Source organism: Desmodus rotundus, chromosome X (genome assembly GCF_022682495.2).
Source record: "Desmodus rotundus isolate HL8 chromosome X, HLdesRot8A.1, whole genome shotgun sequence".
NCBI classification, from domain to species: domain Eukaryota; kingdom Metazoa; phylum Chordata; class Mammalia; order Chiroptera; family Phyllostomidae; genus Desmodus; species Desmodus rotundus.
In genome coordinates this window covers 60,034,601-60,057,050 of record NC_071400.1, presented here as the reverse complement: position 1 = coordinate 60,057,050, position 22,450 = coordinate 60,034,601, and the positions used below count along the sequence as shown (strand labels likewise).

General features: G+C 45.8%; 1 protein-coding gene and 1 pseudogene across 1 annotated transcript; one reads left to right on the top strand and one right to left on the bottom strand.

Moving 5' to 3' along the window:
• The first annotated feature begins 11,349 nt into the window (after positions 1 to 11,349).
• On the top strand, positions 11,350 to 14,055 carry PWWP4 (PWWP domain containing 4). The gene is made up of 2 exons (XM_024551145.2): positions 11,350 to 11,357; positions 12,000 to 14,055. Exons 1-2 carry the CDS (start codon positions 11,350 to 11,352, stop codon positions 14,053 to 14,055), a joined length of 2,064 nt encoding a protein of 687 aa, XP_024406913.2.
• A 1,434-nt stretch (positions 14,056 to 15,489) lies between these two features.
• Positions 15,490 to 16,587, bottom strand: LOC112296345 (POU domain, class 5, transcription factor 1-like; annotated as a pseudogene).
• Positions 16,588 to 22,450: the final 5,863 nt, after the last annotated feature.

Here is a 22,450-nt window from a genome sequence, read left to right as displayed (position 1 = left end):
TCAATATAACATTTTATTAATAAATGTGGATTTTGGATGGAGAATATAACATTTATTTCAAAAGAGGAATTATTTAGATGATATCAAACACCACAGGGCATTCTCGTTCCTTAAGGCAATATTTCTCCAGGAAAAGTCAAAGAAGACGACAGATGTTTGAAGAAAAGAAAAACACTGTGTGAAGTCTGTTTGAGCGCTCTCTCTTTTTTTCCTTCCCAGCCCTACCCCCCCCCCCCCGCCCCCATCTTCCTTGGGCTTTCATAACTGGCTGTTCTCCTGCTATCCTCTTTTATTCTGACAACTTCTCACTGCCATTGCTAGCTCTTTCTCCTCAAATGTGCCCGTGCCTTGTGGCGTTCCTCAGGACTCAGTTTTACTCGGTTCTTTCCTCAATTTATATACCCTTTTCCTAAGCATTCGCATATAGGCCTATGGTGTCAATTACCATTTACATCAGAGTTTCTCAAAGTGTGGTGCATGGGACCACCTACATCAGACTCACGGGAAAGGGCGGTGTTAAAATCCAGGTTCTTTGGCCCTACCCCAGGCCTACCCAATCGACTCTGTAGGTGGGCACTGGGAATCTGCATTTTAAATCAACCCTCCAGGTTGCTCCCAGCCCCACTGAGGTTGTTGCACTGTGTGCCTCCAGGAGGGCCTGGCTGACCTTAACAGTGGCAGCTCAACATCTCCATCTGGTGGCTTCCTCACATCATTGCTTTAGCTTTGTCAATGCAGTGCATCCATGCTGGTTCCCGAGGCTATGAAACATCTGAACAACAAGAGAGATGTGGGGACAGAGGACACTCATAGAGTATCTGCTCCATGAATAATCAAGCTTGAGTTATAACACCTTTGACTTTTCTAACTACGCTAAACGTGTCTATATCGAACTTTCAAGGGGAAATCAAATTGATGCCTTTTAATTCTCACCCAACTACATGAAAACACAGGTATCAGATGACACCTATCTATAGAGGCTTACAAGAGGACTCAGTGAATTTTCAACTTATCCTTCCTGAAGTTAGCTAATCAGGAGCACTCCACTTTCCAAAACTAATTTAATATGGAGTGCTCTTAGTTAACTTACCTTCTGCTGTCAAGTCTTTGTTCTACTTATAAAAGTACTGAATATCCCCTGTAAAATAATTTTTTATGAAATATAAAATTTATCAAAGAAATGAAGTCCGTGCTTCATCCCACTACGCAGACTTACTATACAATTTTAAAGTCGGAGGATCTTAGTTACTTTCACCCTTCCTTCCTCTCTCTCTCTCTCTCTTCCCCCTACGTTGTTTTTCTCAAATAGTTCATTTTTTTTTTTTTGTACCTGCCTGAATCTGTGGCCAGCTCTGAAACATTTTTTTCTGCTTTGAATCACAAGTTTTACTTCTTTCATCTAAGATTTGGAAACAAAGTTTCAATATTTTATTGAGCCTGATCACACTTTCATATTGCCTACATCGTCGAATAATCTTAACCCTGAGCCAACGGTTTATGTTTGACTTTTCATTCCCTTCCTTACGATGCGCAGCACTTCAGTGGCTCTTGGAAGCACACCAGTGAATTGGGTGAAGGATGATTGATGGTGACCATTGAATGGGGGTAAGAATAGTCTCTTCAACAAGTGCCTCTGGGACAACTGTATCCACAGGCAAGCGAATGAATTTGAACACTTAAGGTATGCCATACACAAAAAGTCACTCATTCAAAACTGACCCAAAACCCAAATAGCAGAGCTAACAGTATAAAAACTCTTGGAAGAAAGCATATGAGTAACCCTTCATGACCTTGGATTTGGCCATGATTTCTTAAATGTTAGACCCAAAGCAGAAGCAACACGGAAGAAAATAGATGATGAACATGTTTTCACATTAAGAGACCCTGTCAAGAGAGAAAAAAAGATATCCTACAGAATGGCAGGAAACGTTGGCAAATCGTACATCTAGTGAGAGTCTGGTATCCAGAAGATAGAAGAGCCCTTACAACACCAGACAAATGACAATAAGACCAACAGTACAAACCAGTAAATGACCTGAATGAACATTTCCCAAAGAAGATGCACAAAGGGCCAATCACATGATGCTATGCTCAACATCACCAGTCATGGGGAAATGCAAGCCAAAACTACAATAATAGCTGTGACACCACAATAATGTCAAAAACTTAGAAGAAAGGAAAATAACAAGCCTTGTGGGGAAAGCGGAGTAAACAAAAGCTTTATGCATTGCTGGTGGTACTTTTAAATGGTACAGTGGCTGTTGAAAATGGTTTGGCGTTTCCTCCAGAGCTTAAACATATAATAAGCGCATGATTCAGTTAATTCCACTCCTACGGATACACACTCCCACCCCACCCCCCAAATAAAAACAGGCATTAAAAAACACACGAAAGTGGCAAGATTCATAACAGCCAAAGGTGGAAGCAACCCAAGTGCCCATGGACTGACGAGTGGATAAACATAACGCAGTCTGCCCATACAATGGGATGTTATACAGCCACAAGAAGGAGTGCTGTAACGTGGAGGAACTTTGCAGCCATTATTTTAAGTGAAAGAAGCCAGACACCGAAGGTCACATAATGTATGACTCAGTGTACATGAAGTGTCCAGAATAAGCCAGTCCGTAAAGAGAGGAAGGGGGAGAGGGGAACATTGATGTGAGAGAGAAATATGGATCGGCCTCCTCCCAAACACGGCCCGACCAGGGATCGGACCCCCAACCCAGGTATGTGCCCTGACCGGGAATCAAGTGCGCAGACCTTTGGTGTACACAGGACAACATTCCAACCAACAGAGCCACACTGGCCAGGGTCCTTCATGTCATTTAAAATTGATGGAGTTTTCTTGGATCTCACCTGCACAAATGTACCATGCCTCATGTGCCCTGGCAGGTTGAAAGGAGGTCCTTAACAAGACCTGGAACCTAATTGTGTGTCTGTGCACACACGTGCATGTGGTGTGTGTGATTTGTATGTGTGTGTGTCTCAAGGGAGGAGAGAAGCTGCTATCGTTTCACTCCCTTTTCTCCAACACCCGTTTGTAAAAACTCCCCTGCCCCCCCCCCCCCGCCATGCTTATTCCATGAGAACATCAGGTATGGTCTCTATATTCATTTATTAACTAATTTATTTATTCGTTCATTCATTCATTCATTGGATTGGTTGGGGTGTAACTGACTGAGAGCAAGATCAACGCTCTGCATCTGAGGATGCATTAGTAGTTCCTGGTTTCCATAGAAAGAGATCATCAGGGAGACCGTTATTGATGACATTCCGTTTCCATGACAACTGGGGTAAGCCATTCTTTTCCGTTGGCAGAAACAGTTAACAAGGATATGTACAGACTGGAGAGATGCAGTAACTGTAGAAACCTCAAGACTAGTCGGTGTCTGCAGTCAATGTGAGTTGTGTGTGTGTGAGTGTGTGTGTTGCCAGTGCATGGCCTTTAGTTGGACATTAAGAGCTCTAATCCCTCCTGTTTAGTAAGAGAGAATGGCAGCTGCTCTTGTTGTGGGCTAAGGTGATTGAATAACCTGTCATACCCCGTCCCCGTTTCAGTGTCCTAGGTGACATCTGTTGCACAAGGGCATTGTCACCTGACTTCTTGAAAGCAGAGATCCCCAAGTATTTCTCATTTTACACCTCTGCTTACTTGCAATGATTGTCGCGTGAACCGTTAAAGATGTTAGCTTATTCATTTACACCCGCTTAGAGTAGGAGGCTACTGTGTGTATGATATGAGATGGGAGATTTGAAGTCTGCAAATGACATGGATAGGTAGCATTGGGAGATCTAAAGTAACTTTGAGTAACCCGGGGGATGACAGTGTGCTCACCCTGAGTGGCTGACACACATCAACTAAGAAATATGTTCTCTACAAGTCCAATGTCCTGGTGTCACACCATTAATTACAGTTAGGTAAATAGAGTTCAAATCAGTAAATGCCTCCTTCTTTACTATCTAAGCATATACGTAAGTTCCTTCTGGAAGACTCTGTGTTTTTTGGTTATGTGTTTGAAAGTGAATGTTGCTGATGTCACAGTCTGTATCTGTTTATCTGTGTTTCTAAAGAAAAACACAGCATTTGTAGCATGTACCGTTGCATTCTTTGTCAGGGATGCGCCCTCGGAAGAAGCAGGTTCTAGGTAAAGGTTACCCATGCCTTTCAGCTCAGTCCCATACACTGCTGTATGGTCCTGTAACCGAGCTCTGCCAATTCCATTTTCCCTCGACCTTCTGATTGCCTGTGAGGCTCGGCCAGTGGGGGCTCTGGAGGGCCACAGGAGGTCTGGGTGTGACACGAGCGGCTGTACTTTCCTCTCCATTCCTGCTCCTCTCAGGGCTACCCCAATAGTAACAGGGACAGGGGCATGTGATTTCAGTAGGGACCAGCACCAGCAGGCTGGTGAGCAGCCTCCTAAGACATCGGGGTCCCAGGTCGAGGACAAGGGTGGCCCCTCTCAGATCCTGGCGCTGTGGCGGGAGCACATCACTTTTCCCCAGCATCACTGGGAAGGGCGTCCGGTTTCCTGCATCCTTCCCCAACCTCCTTGAGAAACCACATAGAACTGGGAAGCCCCCTTTCCTTCCAAGTCTGAGCGCGCGCTCTGAGGTCTGCTCCTCCAAGGTCACGACTTCTCAGAACCACCATCTCTTCCCTTGGTTTTACCAGAGCTACAGGTGCCCACTCTGCCTACCATGGCATCCTTCTTAGTGTCTCATCGCTCCCTCCTTGCTTTTCCTGGACTCCAAATCATTCTATCAAGCTCTCTCTAATTAAAATAATAAGTAGACCCTGCCTAATAATCAGGTTGGCTTTTCTCTCTTTGCTTTTAAGGTCTTGCATTTTTCTTTGGTTCCTAGAAGTGTTGCTTTGAAGAGCCTACAGGTGTTTGTATGTGTGCTTGCATAACTGTGTGCACGTGTGTGTGTAGTGTGAATCAGTCAAGTTTGTGGTTGAGCACATGAAATATATCGCATGAAATGATCCTTTATCTTGGAAAACTGCTGGTTATCGTTCCTTCACACATTCTGCGACCCCTTCCCCCCAGTTGGACTGCTATAATTGAATATCTCTTATGTAGTTAGGTGCCCACATTTTTTATTTTTAATAATTAATTTGTATATTTACAATTTCTATTTATTTCTTTTTTGTTTTAAGTATATTTTATTGATTATGCTATTACAGTTGTCCTAATTTTTTCTCCCCTTTATCCCCCCTCCACCCCACACCCCACACCATCCAGCACCGCCCCCCCGCACCTTAGTTCATGTCCATGGGTTGTACATATACATTCTTTGGCTTCTCCTTTCCTATAGTATTCTTACCCTCCCCCTGTCGATTTTATGCCTACCAATTATGCTTCTTATTCCCTGTACCTTATCCCCCATTTCCCTGTCCCTCTCCATGTGATCTCCATTTCCGTGATTCTGTCCCTGTTCCAGTTGTTTTGCTTAGGTTTTGTTTTTTAGGTTCAGTTGTTGATAGTTATGAGTTTATTGTCATTTTATTGTTCAGAGTTTTTGATCTTCTTCTATTTCTTAGATAAGTCCCTTTAACTTTCCTGTAATAAGGGTTTGTTGATGATGAGCTCGTTGCACTTGACCTTATCTGGGAAGCACTTTATCTGCCCTTCCATTCTAAATGACAGCTTTGTTGGATAGAGTCATCTTGGATGTAGGTCCTTGCCTCTCCTGACTTCAAATACTTCTTCCCAGCCCCTTCTTGCCTGTAAGGTTTCTTTGGAGAAATCAGCTGATCGTCTTATGGGAACTCCTTTGCAGGTAACTCTCTCCTTTTCTCTTGCTGCTTTGAAGATTCTCTCCTTATCTTTAATCTTGGGTAACTTAATTCTGATGTGCCTTGGCGTGCTGCTCCTTGGGTACTATTTATTTGGGTCTCTCCGGGCTTCCTGGACTTCCTGGGAGTCTATTTCCTTCACCAGAATGGGCAAGTTTTCCTTCATTATTTGCTGAAATAAGTTTTCCATTTCTCGCTCTTCCTCTTCTCCTTCTGGCAGCCGTATGACTCGGATGTTGGAGTTCTTAAAGTTGCCCCACAGGTTCCTAAGCCTCTCCTCATTTTTTTTGAATTCTTGTTTCTTCATTTTGTTTATTTCTTCCTTTTGTCCGAAATCGTTGACTTGAGCCCTGTTTTCCTACCCCTCACTTTTGGTTCCTTGTGTATTTTGCTTTGTTTCACTCTGTGTAGCCTTCATTTCTTCCTTCATTTTGAGACCGAGCTCAATCAATTCTGTGAGCATCCTGATTATCAGTGCTTTGAACTCTGCATCACATAGGTTGTCTATCTCCTCCTCGCTTAGCTCTTTTTCTGGAGTTTTGATCTGTTCCTTCGTTTGGGCCATAGTTCTTTGTCTCAACACACCGGTCTGGAAGAATGTTTCTTTAACTCCTTGGTTATCAGAGTTCCACACAGATTGCTATTCTGGCAGTTCTGGTTGTTTATTGTTTTTAAATTGGTTGTTATCCTTTTGGTGGTGCAAGGAAGTGAAGCATTTCTACCTATGCCTCCATCTTGGCCAGAACCCCTGAGGTCCATACATTTTAATAATGATTATTTCCTGCCCTGGCCAGGTAGTTCGTTTGAACTACCTAGTAGTTCATATAGTAGTTCAACGCCCTAGTTCATATAGGGCGTTGTCCCAATATGCCAAGGTTGGGGGTCTGATCCCCGGTCAGGGCACATACAAGAAGCAGCCAATGAATGCATAAATAAGTCTGACAACAAATCAATATCTCCCTGCCTTTCTCTCTCTCTCTCTTTCTCTCTCACTGTCTCTCTCCCTCTCAAAATCGATAAAAAAGTATTTCAACAAACTATGCATGCTTCATGTGATCATATAAAATACACCTCAAAATATTTCAAGCATTTCATATATATTCTGATTGCATTCTGTACAATCGTATGTTGCCATTTTGCTACAGTTGCTTTCTTTTCGTTCACTTACATCCCATATTTCATTTCCTATCCCCTTGGAATCTCTATAAGGGAAGATTTTTGCACATATGTACATGTAAATGTGTCCTCCTTGTAATACTTTACAACATGATTTGAAAAATTACGTCTACCTTCACCACCCACTTCCATCCTGTTGCTCTTCTCTTTTTGATGGAACCACCTCATGACATTTCTTTTGACCAGTCTAGACTTTTTTTTTTTTTTTTTGCATTTGCCCGTCCTTCATATCCTAAGGTAGAGTGGACAGCAACACTCCCCACAGGAATGTGTGTTTTATGTAAAGCATATAATTTGTACTTAATTGGTCTGTACTCAGAGTTTTGTCTGATTTCTTTCAATGTCAGTACATGAAGGTCTGCGTCAGTCTTTGTGCTGAATACATAACAGCCTTGTTGGCTTAGATAAGTCTTAGGAAGACTTGGTAGTCTTTCTCTGTGGCTAGCAAGCACCTGGCGTATGACCAACGTTGCTGTGATGAGCTACAATGCGATGACTTATCCTGTGACCAAGGGCACCTTTTTCTCCTTGTGCACAACACAGGGAAAATCACTAGGTTCTGAAATATACACCTTGTTCGGCCTCCTGGTGTTGGTAATTATGGAGGTCTCAGCTGCAATGAAGAGGAGGCTGTCCATGACTTCTTAACCCTAACACCGTGTGTGAATTCATTCGTATTATAGAAGATATTGAAGGTCTCCCTGCGGCAGGTAATAGGGACTGCAGGGTTACCACAGCATCTTTGAAATTAGGTTGGTCTACTGGATGGGAGGAACCAGCAGAGTTTGCCAAACAAATGGGAGAGAATTCACTCTCGTCTTACAATAAGGCGCTGATGAGAAACTTTGATCTTCATGTAGTTCTTTGCTCAAGGGCTCATGCTTCTCCTTCTCTGAGCAGATGGCTCTAGGAGGTGAGTTCCTGCTTGTGTGTTAAGGAGAAATGGGGAGGCAGAGCTTGGTAATGGGTTGGTGTATGTATCTTTAGAGCCAGAGCTGATTATTTGCAGGTGAGAAAGGAATCTAATTCTTTTTTATTCCTTTGAGAAAATTGAGGGCAGCTCATGTTCTTTTCAGTTTGTAATATTTGTCATTTAAATAGTATGTATACGAACAACCCAGATCTCCAGGTAGGCATGCCATCTATGCATTTATGAAACTAGTGAACAGCATAAGAAAAAATGTTCCAAGATATCAAATCTCACACAATCACTCCAGAAACAGAAGTTAAGCCCAATGAAATATTATCATTAATTATTATTATTATTATTTCTTACAGCCAACTGTGGATCTTTATTTGTCTCAGAATAAAATTTCAATTAAAAGAACATCTAAGACAATGGCTAAAGAATTCAAACAACGCAGCTTAGACAGTCCATGGAAATTTAGTTTGTCTTCCGACTCTTAACCCTTTTTTCTGCTTGTCCACAATTAAATTTCTTAGGAAAATATCTGCACTGTGACTGCATGAGAAGCTTAAAAAAAACTATGTGTGAAAATTTATGCTGAAATCATCTGGCAATGGGGAGGTACAAAAATAGGCAAGAATGTAATTTCTTCATAACACAAAGTTTGTGAAGTGTGCCTCTATCATAACAAAGGGAACTGCCAACACATGCTTTTATGGAAATATATGTTTGGGGGACAGTTAAAATCACAAAACCTACAGTCTCAAAGAAGCTCCACGAAACAGCTAGTAATTGTAGGGAGGGGGAGTTGTGGTGAAGATGAAAGAAATTCTGCCTCTGGGGGGGGGCATTGCTGGGGGCTCTCTCAAGAAAAGTACCCTCATTTGGAGATGACACCTTCAGAGCATTGTTTTCTTTCCATTTTTCTTCAGAAGTGATTACAGCCCTCACTGGGAAAAGATGTGAGAGAATAGAGCTTCCAAATAATTCTTCCCAAAATCATGCTGTTGATTGGGGAAATGAAAGCTCTGTGCCATCACCTTCTTTGTTTGCTCAAGCAGAAAGCAGATGGAATAGAACAAAAGTTATACCAGGACCTGAAAAATCAAAGCTAGTCCATTTGAGGACTTTATTTCCCCATGGCCTGAAATTGGCTATGAAGTTAGAGGTTATGGAGTTACTATTTATCTTGCCCCCTGCTGTTTTCTTCTGTGTATTCTCTCTCTTCAGGCATGTTTGATTGGATTGTAAACTAAAACATAGGAAGCATTGTCATATCCAAGCCCTCTGAGAATTTGGGGTTACTTTAAATGTTAGTTTGGTGTTGTTCGATGTTCTGGTTTTAACACATTGTACACATTGTGCCTGGTGTGCCCAAGAGGATCAATATTTACATACTATTCTGCCTGTCCGTCTGTCTGTCTATCTATCTATCACGTATTTTTCCACCTATCCGTATACATCTTTAGAGAGAGAATAGAGAGTCGTATGCTTATTAGTACAAAATATGAAAAGAAAACCATCTGCAACATTATGCAGCAACCCTTAGTGGAAGACATTTGGACCATGGACCAAAGCATACGATGGGAGAACAATTTATTGTTTTCCTTCCACACCCTTCCCTTGTGATTGTCTCGCTTAAGGATGTATTGTTTTAGTAACTGGAGAAAGAACTGAAGTTGATGTTTTGGTTGTCTCTTGAAAGCGGTCCACTACAGTGTTTGATACTTGAAAGGGTGTACACAAATGTGAACATGAGGGAATATTCAAAGTGTTTGTACAATTTAGAGAAAACCGTTTTCCATATTATAGAATATGTGTATAAACAGAATAAAAAGTCTAAAGTCCGCACTGAATATACTTGCAGTAAGCATCCCTAGGCATTAGACTAGATTGCTGATGCTTAGTAGTTTTCCTACTTTCGAATTTGAAACCTCATTTTAGATTTTCCATGTGTGTTTTTAAAATAAGGAACTCAATGGAGCTGAGAATAACATGTATACTAGAAGCAGAAACATGTGCATGCGTGTGCAGAGGCAGAACGTGGATTGTACGCATCAATATCAGGCATCTGTGTGTCTAATGTCATCCTAAGAGTTCTTCAGAGTTCTCTAAGACAGAGAACCTGAAACCTGCATGATCATTCACCTCAGTCCAAGACAAAGGTGGCTCAGGTCATGTCCACATTATGCACATTTAGACATGGTACAGTGCACATTATGAGTGTGTGTGAACAAAGCTGTACCTGCAGGCGCTTCCTGCAGGAATAATATTTCCTGTTCTGAAGAACATCATTTGAGACTGATAATGCATGAGCTAAAATCTGTAAGTGAAGTATAATGCATATCTGTACAATGTATACAGAAAAATAGAACCTATGAACAGGGCATTTCTGGGCGGGAAGAGGAGGATTGTGGGAATGATTGCATCTGCATTCCACACAGCCCAATGTCTGAAATTTACTTTAAGTTTTTAAATTTTGGAAGACCCACATTGTCAAGAGATTCACAAGAATGGTGTGAAAATGGGCATTCATGTGAAACGGTGACCAACGATGCTCCTGAGTGAAGAAATGCAATCCTAGGCCATATGTGCAGGTCTGTGCATATGGATGCATACGAAATGCGTGGGAAGCCCATTCCCCATCACACTGACAGCCAGCGTCTATAATGTGTCGTCTCCTGCATATATTGCTCTACACATCTCATATTCTCCACAAGCCCATTTAATGTTTCCTTAGACAGACAAAACAACACACACGAACATTACAGACCCCACGTTTGTGTCACACACACAACACACACACACACACACACACACACATACGCACACACACTGCTACTCTGAAGGAATCTATGTGTCCAAGAAAGAAGAGGACTATCATGAAAGTGTCAGTTCCGACTGTTTTCGAACAGGAGGGAACCAGCACCAGCTAAGCAGCTTAAGGTGCAAATGTTTTCAAATGCAAAAGAAGGAAGAAAAGAAGCATGACACCTACATTATAAATGCGATTTATCTAACATTTCTGTTTAAGAATGGCATGCATTCCAGAGTTGGGGAAAGGAAAATGATGACTCAATCCCCATTTAATTGGCTTAATTTCCTCTCTCTTTTGGATTTTCTAGATTAACATAGAGGCGCATAGGTCCTAGGTATCGACGTTTGGTGTCATTTTATCCCTGGAAGAACAGTGTACTTCAGAAACCCGGAGAAGGGTCAAGGGTCTGCCCGACACGAGCAGTTGGAGTTTACGGATCCACTGATCCTGCTCACAGAACCCCCCTTACCTGGCATTCGGTGAGACTTTCCCATTTTACTGCACATTTTGTCTGCCATCATTTATTTCATGTTGACATTTGGGGTGTGTTTGATTTTGCTCCTCACTCTACAGCCACTACTTCACACTGATTTGGTGCTTGCAGATGGAGCAGGGTGGAGGGGGAGCCATTTGGACCAGCATGCAGAAATGAAGAGGTGAGCATCCCAGCCCATGGCCCGTGCCTGCAGCAATCCTTATGGAGGGGAATACCTCTAACAACCACATGAGCTTCACGAACCTCTGGATTCTAAGCTCACGCTCTTGGACATGATATTGTCCTGACCCCCACTGTGTGTAGGTCGGAGGTCCTCTCTGGCTTCCTTGGGTGTAAAGGGTGGTGCTAGCACACCAGAAAAAGAAACACTGAAGCATTCCCCTAGGATGAGCCCTGAGGATGTCCAATAACACAAATGAGATCCCAGACATGACACGCACCTCCCACGCCCCTTATTATGCTGTAGTAACAAACAGGACACAAAGTTGGGCTCAGAGGGCTGTAAAACTCTTCTGTTATCTTCAATAATTTTTCCTAAATAGCTGCCTCGTAGCCTGCCCTGCCCCGCCCCCACTCCAGTCTGTTTCACAAAAGGAACTCTTTCTGATACTCTTCTTCTTTTCCTCTTCCATATTCCAGTATTCTCCAGTTTAGTCTGTCAAAACACAAGTTCCAGCGTTTCTGGGAGGTCCAGGTGGGGAAGAACAGGCCACACAAGCCGTAAATCCTCTCGAGTCAAAAAGACGTGGTGAAGAACATTGCCTTAGGGGGAAACTGCTGTAGCTGTGGGTGTGGCAGGCAGACGGCTGGACCTCTGTCCAGTCATTACCTCTCAACATCCAAGTCCAGTCACAATGGACTCCGAGTATGTCTTATGCAATTGGAAAGGCCACTTTTGGCCAGCAAAGGTTTTGTCCAGATCTGGAACCTCACCAAAAAATAAGAGGAAAAAGGCACGTTCTCTACAAGTTGAAATACTCTCAGTAGGCAAAAAAGTTAAAGTGAACAGCAGAGAAGTAAAGGTCCTAAATGAGTCTCAAATTGAGTCCATTTTCTCCTCGATCGTGGCCCGACCAAAGGCCAGCCTCCCAGCAGGACAGAGAGTGGCCTACAGAAGTGCTCTTACACTGGCACTGGAGATCCTGAAAGAGAGATCAAACTTGGGTCCGTCAAGAGTGTCAGATGATCCAGAGATGACTACGACGTCTCAAAAGGGACCACAAAAGCGATCTCGTAAAAAGTACCGGAAGCCCCAAGGGAACTCACCGAGATGTCTTGGCAAAAGGAAAACCCCCAAATCGCTGTTGGTCCGTTCAGAGGGTGAGGACACTCCCGACGGTGACAAACCACAGGCACACACAGCTGTTCCAAGGCGAACGCAAACAAAGTCCTCAGAGAGTTCCAGCCTGTGCTCACACTTCCCATTGCTTTCAGAAGATGACCATGAGAAAGAGGGCAAGGAAAAGACGGGCACCTCAAAAGTTATGTCCTGGCATTCTACGGTCAAGGACAACGATGCAGGTGCTAAAAATGGAGGTGTCCTTCCATCTCTGCCTCCCGGTTCCATCGTCACTGCGCCCAAGGCTCTGAAAAGGAAGGCACCACGCAGCACCTGCCCAAAGGCCCTGGCTGTCTCCTCTGAGTGCTCTGCCTTTTCTGGGAAGGTTGAGGACCCTGGAGAGGGTGCCCGGAAGCCAGGTTCCACAGGCGCGGCAGCATCCCCCAATGCCCCTAACCCAACGCTGCGGCATTCACGCCGTTTGGCAAGCAAAGCAAGGAAGTGCTGGGCACCAGAGATTAAGAAAAGACAGAAAAAACCTCAACCTCTGGTTGACTCAAAGGCTATTAACCCCACCGTCGCTATGAAGAAGGATGTTGCCAAGGATGTGGGACAAGCGATAAGCATGGCTTTCCCACAGGAGCCGTGTCCCATTGAAAGAGGAATGGTGGTCTGGTTTAAATTTCAAAATCACCCATTTTGGCCAGCAGTGGTGAAGAGTGTCAGCCACATAGAGAAGACCGCAAGGGTGCTTTTGATTGATGCAAACATGCTCCCTGAACGGAGCGGCATTCGCGTGCCTCTTCGGAGATTAAAGCATCTGGATTGCAAAGAGAAAGAGAAACTAATGAAGAGAGCCAGGAAAGTGTATGAGCAGAGTGTGAACTGGTGCTTCTCCCTGATTTCCCACTACAGAGAAGGGCTGGGTCATGGGTCCTTTGTGGGTTCTTTCTTGGACTACTACGCTGCCGATATCAGCTACCCAATTAGGAAAGCCATCCAAGAGGGGGATCTGGAGATTGATTTCCCAAAGGTGAATTACGCCGACCTGGAAGATTCTGAGGAGGAGAGCTCCGTGGGCGGGAAGAGGCCCTGCAAGAAAATTCTCCCTGACCGGAAGAAGGCCGCTCGGGACCGGGACAACCAGAAGCTCGTGGACTTCATCGTGAAAAGAAAGGGGGCAGACTCCCATCTTCTGGACATCGTCAAGGGCAGGAAACAGTCCAGGTGGCTGGTGTCATTTCTGAATTCAAGCAGGTATGTGATCTGCGTTGAGACATACCTGGAGGATGACGATCAGTTGGATGCCGTGGTAAGGCATTTACAAGAGATCTACAAGCAAATAGACAAGAACGCGCTGACTCTGACGAGAGACGACAAAGTGAGTTTTGTTCTGGAAGTCCTTCTGCCAGAAGCCATCATTTGTTCAATTGCTGCACTTGATGGGTTAGATTACAAGAAGGCAGAAGAAAAGTATCTGCAAGGGCCACCTGTGCATTACCGGGAAAAAGAACTGTTTGATAAAAATATCTTAAAGAAAATAAGAAAGAGACCGGCAATCAGGAGCAAGGCTAAATAACTCTCCCCTTGCACCCACACCTTAAGCGGAGAGACCTCTCGTTTGGATCATTAGTAAGAAACGCTGCCTGCACGTGCTGAGTTTGTTCTGGATCCATCTCTGGCATTTGTGGGTGGCACGGTCACCATCATTTCTTGCTCACAAACTCTTCACAAGCTACTTTCTTAAAATATTGCCAACAGTTGCTTTTCCCTCTGCTTGCTCAGATGTGTGACTGTCTAGGCATTTTCGTAAAACTGCTTTTGACTGTATATAGTTCATATTTTAGTATAAGATATACACTCTGGCATTACACGAAAGAGCCCTGGTAACAGGTATTAAGTACCAATCGCTTTTAAAATCTGAGATGTATTTTACAGAGACATCACATGGGCTGCTCATTCTATTTGTTCCATGTGCATATAAACGATTGAATTCCTTCCTAAGATAATTCCTGAGTAGGCCCTGCTATGCTTATTCCTCTGGAGGGGAATAAGGTGAAACCAATGATAGAGGCCTTTTCTGTATACCATCACTACGGTCCGATGGTTCTTGGAAAAGCAATGTGAAGTCCAGACCAAATGAGTGGATTATCTGCATGTAGCCCACGTGTGGGTGGATGAGACCTCAGCGTGCAGTAAACACTTGGTCAGCCTGTGCACGTTGTTAACTGTTCGTTTCTGTGAGATTCCATTTATGGGGGTAGCGCCTCTTCAATGGCCAAATGGTCTCCTAAGACAGACAGGTTGTCTGGCTGCTTCCCCACTGGCAGCGACCAAATCCTCTACTCCTAGCTATCTCTCCCCATGTGGAAGACAACTGGAGTCATCGTATGCACAACCCAGCTGCTCTAGACCTAGGAGTCCAGGCTGCCTGCAAGGGGCCCAGCTTGTTAGCATAAATTGGAGGAAATCGAGCACTTTGTTCTGGAACCGTGTCCCCTGAAAAGCAGTCATTTGTCTCAAACCAAGCAAGCTCTATCGTCTGACTCATTCACCAACTGGCTCTGACAGGATCCAATGGGGTAATTTGCAGAGCGAGAAGTTCTGGGCTCCTCGGGGAGTAAGTGGGCAGGGGCCTGGGAACTGGGAAAAGGGTTTCAGAAAAGTCTCTGTTTGGCTACATGTACCTGTTGTCGGGATACAATGAAACATATGTAAATAAAAGGTCAATTCCGTAGCCCAAGGACTGTCATCTGCACTTGGAACAACATTTTTTAATTTTGTTACTGTGTCCCAGGATTCTTCCTTTCGGATCACAGTGACAAGCAATGTGGGGATTAAAGTCAAGAGCATCACTGAACTTCACCTTCCCTCCAACCAGTTCCCCAAACTCCTGCCCCGCCCCCCTCTGTGTTCCCAGCTCCCTCGTGAAGGCAGAGCTGAATCCCAAAGCCCTGGAAGAACTCTCAGCATTCTTTCCCGTGCTCTCCCCCGTCCTGGGAAGGCAGGCACCTCAGTTTGAATGCATGGGAGAGCCCATGGGTGGTGACAGACACAGAGGGAAAGGCTTCACCCTCAGGGAAAGGGACTGAGGAGTACAGCCTAGTGAAGCGAGGGCCCACATAGGAGGGGTACCAAAATGGGGCCCTGGTGCCAGAGGAGAGGAGACTGGTTCCCCTGAGAGAGGAGGCCTGGAAGCCTCAAAATCCTCTCATTGAGAATAGTCACTGCTTGATCATTTGCCCTTCTGGCGATGGTTGCAGAACCACACTCGGACCATGTCCTTCTCCAGCCTGGGCTGCTGGGCGATGTGGCTGATCTGCTGCAGGGTGGGCTTCGGGCACTGCAGGAACACGTTCTCCACGTTGCCCCTCACTCGGTTCTCGATACTCCTTCGCTTTCTCTTCCGGGCCTGTGCAAGGGTCTCTGCTTTGCACATCTCCTGCAGATTCTCATTGTCGTCAGCTCCCTCCAGTCACTTCTGCAGCAGGGGCTGCAGCTTACACATGTTCTTCACACTGAGCTGCAGAGCCTCGAAGCAGCAGATGGTTGTTTGGCTGGACACCTGCCCAAAGAGAACACCCAGAGTGAGCCCCACATCGGCCTGGGTATCTCCCAGGGTGATCCTCCTCTGCTTCAGGAGCTTGGCCAATTGCTCGAGGTCTCTCTGCAGAACTCTCATGTCCTCACTCACTCACTCTGCCCCAGGGGTTGGCTCTCCAGTTTCTCTTGGTCCAGCTTCAGGGCCCCAGGTGGGGCAGCGCAGGGCTTGGGGGAGGCCCCCTCAGAGTTGCTCGCCACCCCGGCTCCTGCCTCGACCTCGGGCTGGGGGTTCCGCAGGCCGCCCTGGGGTACCAGCCCCACTTCAGCCTGTGGTCCACAGTAGGCCATCCCCCCACAGAACTCATACGACGGGGGGCATGGAGAAACCCTCCCCCCACATCTCCGCCCCAGGGCCAAACCCCGGCCCCATTCCCAACCCGCCAGGAGGTCCCTCGAAGCTGAGCCAGGTCCGAGGGTCAACCGAGCCTGGATCCAGCCCTTCTGGCCCATCACCCCCGCCCCCTGGTGGGGGCAGGAAGGCAAAGTCGGAAGCCAGGTGTCCCACCATGGTAAGGAGGGCACCCCAAGCCGGGGGCCTGGTGAAAGCAGCAGATTGGTTTTTTGAAAAAGAAAATTAGAAAATCTGTTTTACTTCTAAAAATCTGTCGTGAAAAAAACTACAGTAAAACTTTAACATGAACTTCAATGCATTTTTATCCTTAGGGGATGTCGAGTGTCATTCACGGGCCCATGTTACGCATTTGCATGGTGACATAATCTTTTCAGGGGGTAAAATTCACAAAAGTGAGCTGTCCTGACTCACCACAAAACCACTGTATCTTTCACCTAGAGCTTCTGCTTCACCCTGCTCCGGAATGTACAACTGCATAGCTGGGACAGCTAAAACACACACATATGTATGTATATGTACTGTGTATATACGTTTTGGAGTTTTCGTGTTTCAGTTGTCACCTTTTAAAGGTCATTATGAATTTTCTCCTCATTCTAAATAAATATTCACTTTCATGTTCGTTTTTATAACTTTAGAAGAGGGCCTTCCAGATTGCAGAAGCTTCAGGCCCAACAGAATGCTTTTGGACCCTGCCTAAGAGACACCAAGACTGATGGGGCATGCTGCCTGGGCCAATCCACTTGACACCCTCATGGTCACAGGAAGTACTTGGAAACACACCACTTCTAGGTTCTGTGTGCACCTTGTACCCTGGAACAACACACTTCAGTTCTGCTATAACACCATCTCTCTCTCAGTCAAATGTATCACTGAACTTCAGCTTTCTCAAGGAGCCATATCTATCTCCACATGCTAATCTCTTTTTCTGTACTTCACGCATTCATTCACTCACTCACTCACAATTCACAGTTGTGAGCAAGTTGATGTGATTTAGGATAAATTTCAGGTGCCATAGAAAGGAGATCACAACCTCGTGCTCCAGGTGACAATCTAATTTCTAAGGTGATTGGGGTGCACTACTTCGTCTTCTTAGTGAGAAATATTGATCAGAATCATGGACTTATGGCCCGTTTTTGACATCAGAATCCCGGGTTTTCCCCATACTTGTGAAATCAGCGGTGTCTGTTGGCTTGGGGTGAGGGGAGAGGACCCGGTTGCATAGAGAAAGCATGCATGGCATCTACACGTCTCCAAACCCATGTGTGGATCTCACAAAGAAATAGTGGACCCCCGAGACCTGGTAAGGTGATGAGCGTGAGAATATCAAATACTCAGAACCCACTGAACCCTCACCTGGGCATTAGCAACCCGCTAACCCTTGGGAGTACAGGCCATAAGCAAGGAGGAGGAGCATTGTTCTACCGTCTTTGACTCTGGTTGAAGCAGACCCAACGTGTCACATCTTGCCTCAGGTACATTTTAGCAGGAATCAGGACAAAAACCATTTCCTAGAAGAGGGTGACCAGAATGCAAAAGGGGCACCGACTAGAGTCACAAAACAAAGCCAGGGGAGGGTGGGACGTCTACCCTGGAGAGCAGATGCCAGGTGGCAGTGGCTCAAAAGAGGACAGCTGGACTTTGGCCTCCAACTCTTCCAGAATGGCTGGCCCTCCCATCACCCACTGCTATAACATGGGACCACGGAGCTGAAGTGACTGTTTTCCCCATTGGAGTCAGGAGCCCAGATTGCACCAGCACGCAGGTGGGCCCTGCCATTGCTGTGACCCTCCCTCTCTCTGAGTAGGGCCTGGAATGTGCAGGGCAGGCACGTGAGAAAGGAGCTCTGCAGGACCAGGGAACCCTGAAGTCTGTATGGAGGTTCTTCATGAGTCTCTGGACTAAGGCAATGCTGCACATGCAAGGGGACAGCAGGCACTAGGCGGAGAAGCCACGGCTGCTGCAGGGTTGAGAGCGGAACAGAAATACCCAGGGCACAGCAGCGATGGAAGATCTGCCTGGACCCCTTGTCAAACTCAGACATCCAAACAAGACTCCAGAAAGGTCACACATGAGGAGTGGGGACCACGCCCAGGAGACACATGCAGAATCACTGTGAGCCACCGAGGATGGAGGACTGCCCTGGGGTCGAGATGGTGCTGAAGGAAGGGCAGGCCGGCCAGTTTCCCCATGCCCCCAGCAGACCCTTTCCCTGGTGGCAGTGGGCTGGAGCACGCATGTATTCTTTAGTGTTCCCACATCCCCTGGGTCTGACTGACAAGGAGACTGCCCAGGGTGGGAGTTCTAGTTCCAAGGTTGGGTCCTCATCTTCCCAGAGAGGGGCTGTGCTAGGACAGAAGGCTGCAGGGGAATGGCTGCAGAAGCAGCCTAGCCATATGGGAAAGGGCCCCTGAGAGGGACAAGAGATACACATGCCTGTCCCTCCCTCTCTGCCCACAACTCTGCCAGGCAAATCCCCTGGCTTAGCAGAAGCATGGGTAGAGTGACTCAAGTGGCCTCCAGGAGGTTCTGCAAGGGACAAGAGTGGGATCAGGTGGGGCAAGAACCAAGCCACACTGGGTAGGGGCAAGGACTGACCTCTGCCTGGTACCTGGGGGTGGAGGGCGAGCCCCCAGATCTCAGGGCCCTGGTTTCTGACTGTGGGAAAGTGCCTGCTGATACGGGTCTCTAGGTTCCCCCAAAGAGGGGGGATGCCTAGGGACAGTGGAGTTGCCAAGGTGAGAAGGACCTGAAGGGAGAGCAGGAGGGAGGGAGAGAGCAACCGAGAGGCAAGCAAGCATCATCCTGCCCTTCTTGCGGGCGACTCAGGGCCCCAGGAGACCTAGTGATGAAACTGCCTTCCACCTCTGTAGGACACACCTACTCAGAGGAGGAGCCAAGAACACATCTGGGGTTCCAGCTTTCATTGTTTGCCAACAAGGGCTCCAGGGCATTCCCCTCTAGGAGGAATACACACACACATGTCCACATCACCTGCTCCCATATACATTCCATGCCCTGATTACCCTGTTTACCCAGTCAGATGCTGTGGTCCAGCTGTAGAACTGCTCCCTTGCTGAAACCCTTAGTTTCTTTGTCTCTCTCTGTCCCTGTGTGTCCATGCTTATCTACAGCCCCATGGCTCTCTGAACCCCAGGAAAAGCCTCCTTCCCAGCTGCACTTGAACAGCTGAATGTTGTCCAGGTGGTGACAGGCTTAACCATGATGACCACTTGCCTGGTACTATACTCCTAGTCCCTCTCTCTAAATTACACTTTCACACCTCCTCTCCTCAAACTTCCAACCTTCCAGCTGATGACCTTGTCCCGTACTTCACTGAGAAGACAGGTGCAATCAGCTGAGAATCATGTCATCTTCCTACCATTAAACCTATCTAGTGCCTGTGTCTGTGTCCCTATCCTCTGCCTTGGCCTGGTGACCATGGATCAACTGCCTCAGCCCCTACCTAAGGCCAACTTCCATCCCTTCCTGTTCCTACAGATACATGGTCATGCCCCTGTCCCCTTCCTTTCTCTGCACCATCACCTCTCTTTTAATCAAATCTCTCCCATCATAAACACATATGCCCTTTATCTCACATTAGAAGTCTCTCTTTTGTCTCCACTGTTCCCTCTAGTGACAGCCCTATTTCTCTGAACCTGTTCTCAGCAAAAGTCTTAGGTAAAGTAATCTCCACAATTGTTCTGTTCCTCCTCCCCTCACTACACATTTGAACTCTTCAGAGTGGTGGAGAGGATGAAGACAGCCTTAGGCTCACAAAGTCCTAGAGTGCGTAGGATGCAGCAACATTCCTTCATTGTACAGATGGGAAATGAGACTGAAGAGAAAATGGAGGGCTTTGCGTATGCAGAACTGAAACATGTTCATTTTCTTAGTTCTCAAATATCTCAGGCTGCCTTCACTTGTTAAAATGACTTCTTTTGTGGTCCTTATGGTTTTTGTTGCACAAGTAATAATATGAAATATTTTATGTAAAGGAATTCAAGCAGTCCCGATTTATATGGAGTAAAATGTAAAAGTACGCCATGAAATTCTTGCAGTCCCACACACTGTATTCCTCTCCCCAGTGGTACCTACAGTCAATATTAATGACAAAAAGTGTCACACTCCATTGAACTGCCTCTGGATAGGTTGCTGCACTTTCTCAGACTCTCATCTGACCTGGAGGTGAACTTGTTCTAGGCCAGTTGGTAATGAATTTAAAAGAGCTTAAGATTCACTTGGGGAATGTACTAAAGACCACTAAATTATATACTTTATAAGCATGTTTCTTATAGTATGTGATTTTTATCTCAATTTAAACAAAATAACCTATAAATATCTCCAATAAAGCAATACAAAGCAAAATAACAAAAATGAAACCATTTTGTTGTAAGGTGGTGTGATTAAGGGTGTTTTTTAATTCATTCAAAGTGATCTTTAATATTATTTTATCTTTTAAGTGACATAACTTTCATTACATCCCACTTCTAATGTGAAAAGATTCTCTTGGGGTGCCACAAGGCATGCCACCCTGAAGACTATGTCTCAGTAGGATAAGAACACCTACTGGAAACTATGCTCTGTAATTCACGGTGGTGAAAGACACACTAGAGTAAAGGTCATGACAAGCATCAAGAATGTCATCACCACGCTCATTCAGTTGCTGGTGGAAGAGTCAGGGGTCACATGTCCTGTCTTACCTATGAGCATTTCTCCAGCCCCTGCTGATGAGGTATACGCACAAAAGCCTGTGGACGGAGTGACTTCCTAGCATGCCCATGGCACCAACTCCATGGGCAGAGCCTTCTTTGTGCACAGCCTAGGCAGCCCCTATCATGTTGAGAGCTCCTTCTACCAGACCTACCACTGGCTTCCTTTAATTGCTCATGGAAGGGTCTTTGGGGTAGTTTTGTCCAAAGGGATTTGACTATTTATGTCCCAGCAAGACTCCTCAGTTTAGAAATGATCCCTATTCCAGGCTCTATAATCTCTATAGCTCTCTTCCTCTCCTTACATGGCATCATATCTCTGTGGTAGTCTAAGCTAGGCACCTGGGACTAATTCCCTCACACCTCCTTCTCTCACTCATTCATCCACTTTCACTTTCCAGTGGTCTTCTAAATATACCCACTTCTCTCTATCTCAATGATCACACTGAAAGTCCAAGTCACCACCATCTCTAGCCTAAACTACTGGCTTTATTCACCTCATTCCTGGTCCTCCAGTGGCCTCTTTCCCCCTATATCCTTCTTTTCTAAAGCAGCAGAGAGGTCCTTTAAAAAGTCAATGTGAGCCTATCATATCCCTTTCTGAAAATACACGAGGCAGGGACTTTCTATCACCTTGGAAATAATTCCCAAGTGCTCGTCTGACTTCATCTTGTGGTGATCCCCTTACTCACTCTACTCCAGCCACTCAGACCTCATAGTTCTGGGGAAACATCATGCTCTGGGAGTGTTCTTCCTCTTCAGATGGCCAACACCTCCCTACCCCTCAGGTTTCCATCCAATACCACTGCCTCGGCAGATATGGTAGGAACATTTATTTGTTCACAAGTCTCCCTTACCTCCCTGCCCTTGCCATGCATGGTTCACTGTAGGTGGAATATACTTCCATGTCCACTGCCTTTGGACTTTGGTCCATGACTTGCATTGGCCAACAAAATATGAATGGACATGAGGTACACCATGTCCAGCCAGAGACTTTGTATGCTTGCAGGGTTTGGTTTACCCTCTCTTGCCCCAGCTCTGGACCATCTGGAGACCTTGTTTCATTCAGTAGCCTCTGCTTCTTCCATCCGCATACCAAAAGGAGAAGACACAAGGAACAGACCTGAAACCATCTCCACAACCTCACACACAGCCACCAAAAGTGACCTAAAGGCCCATGCATGAGAAATAGATATTGTAAACTACTGAGGTGTAAGGACTACTTTTTATTGGCACTATTGCAGCACATCCAAATGCCTTGGGGGAAAAGCACTTACTCCGAGAGAATGTACTGAAAGTCTAGATGCATG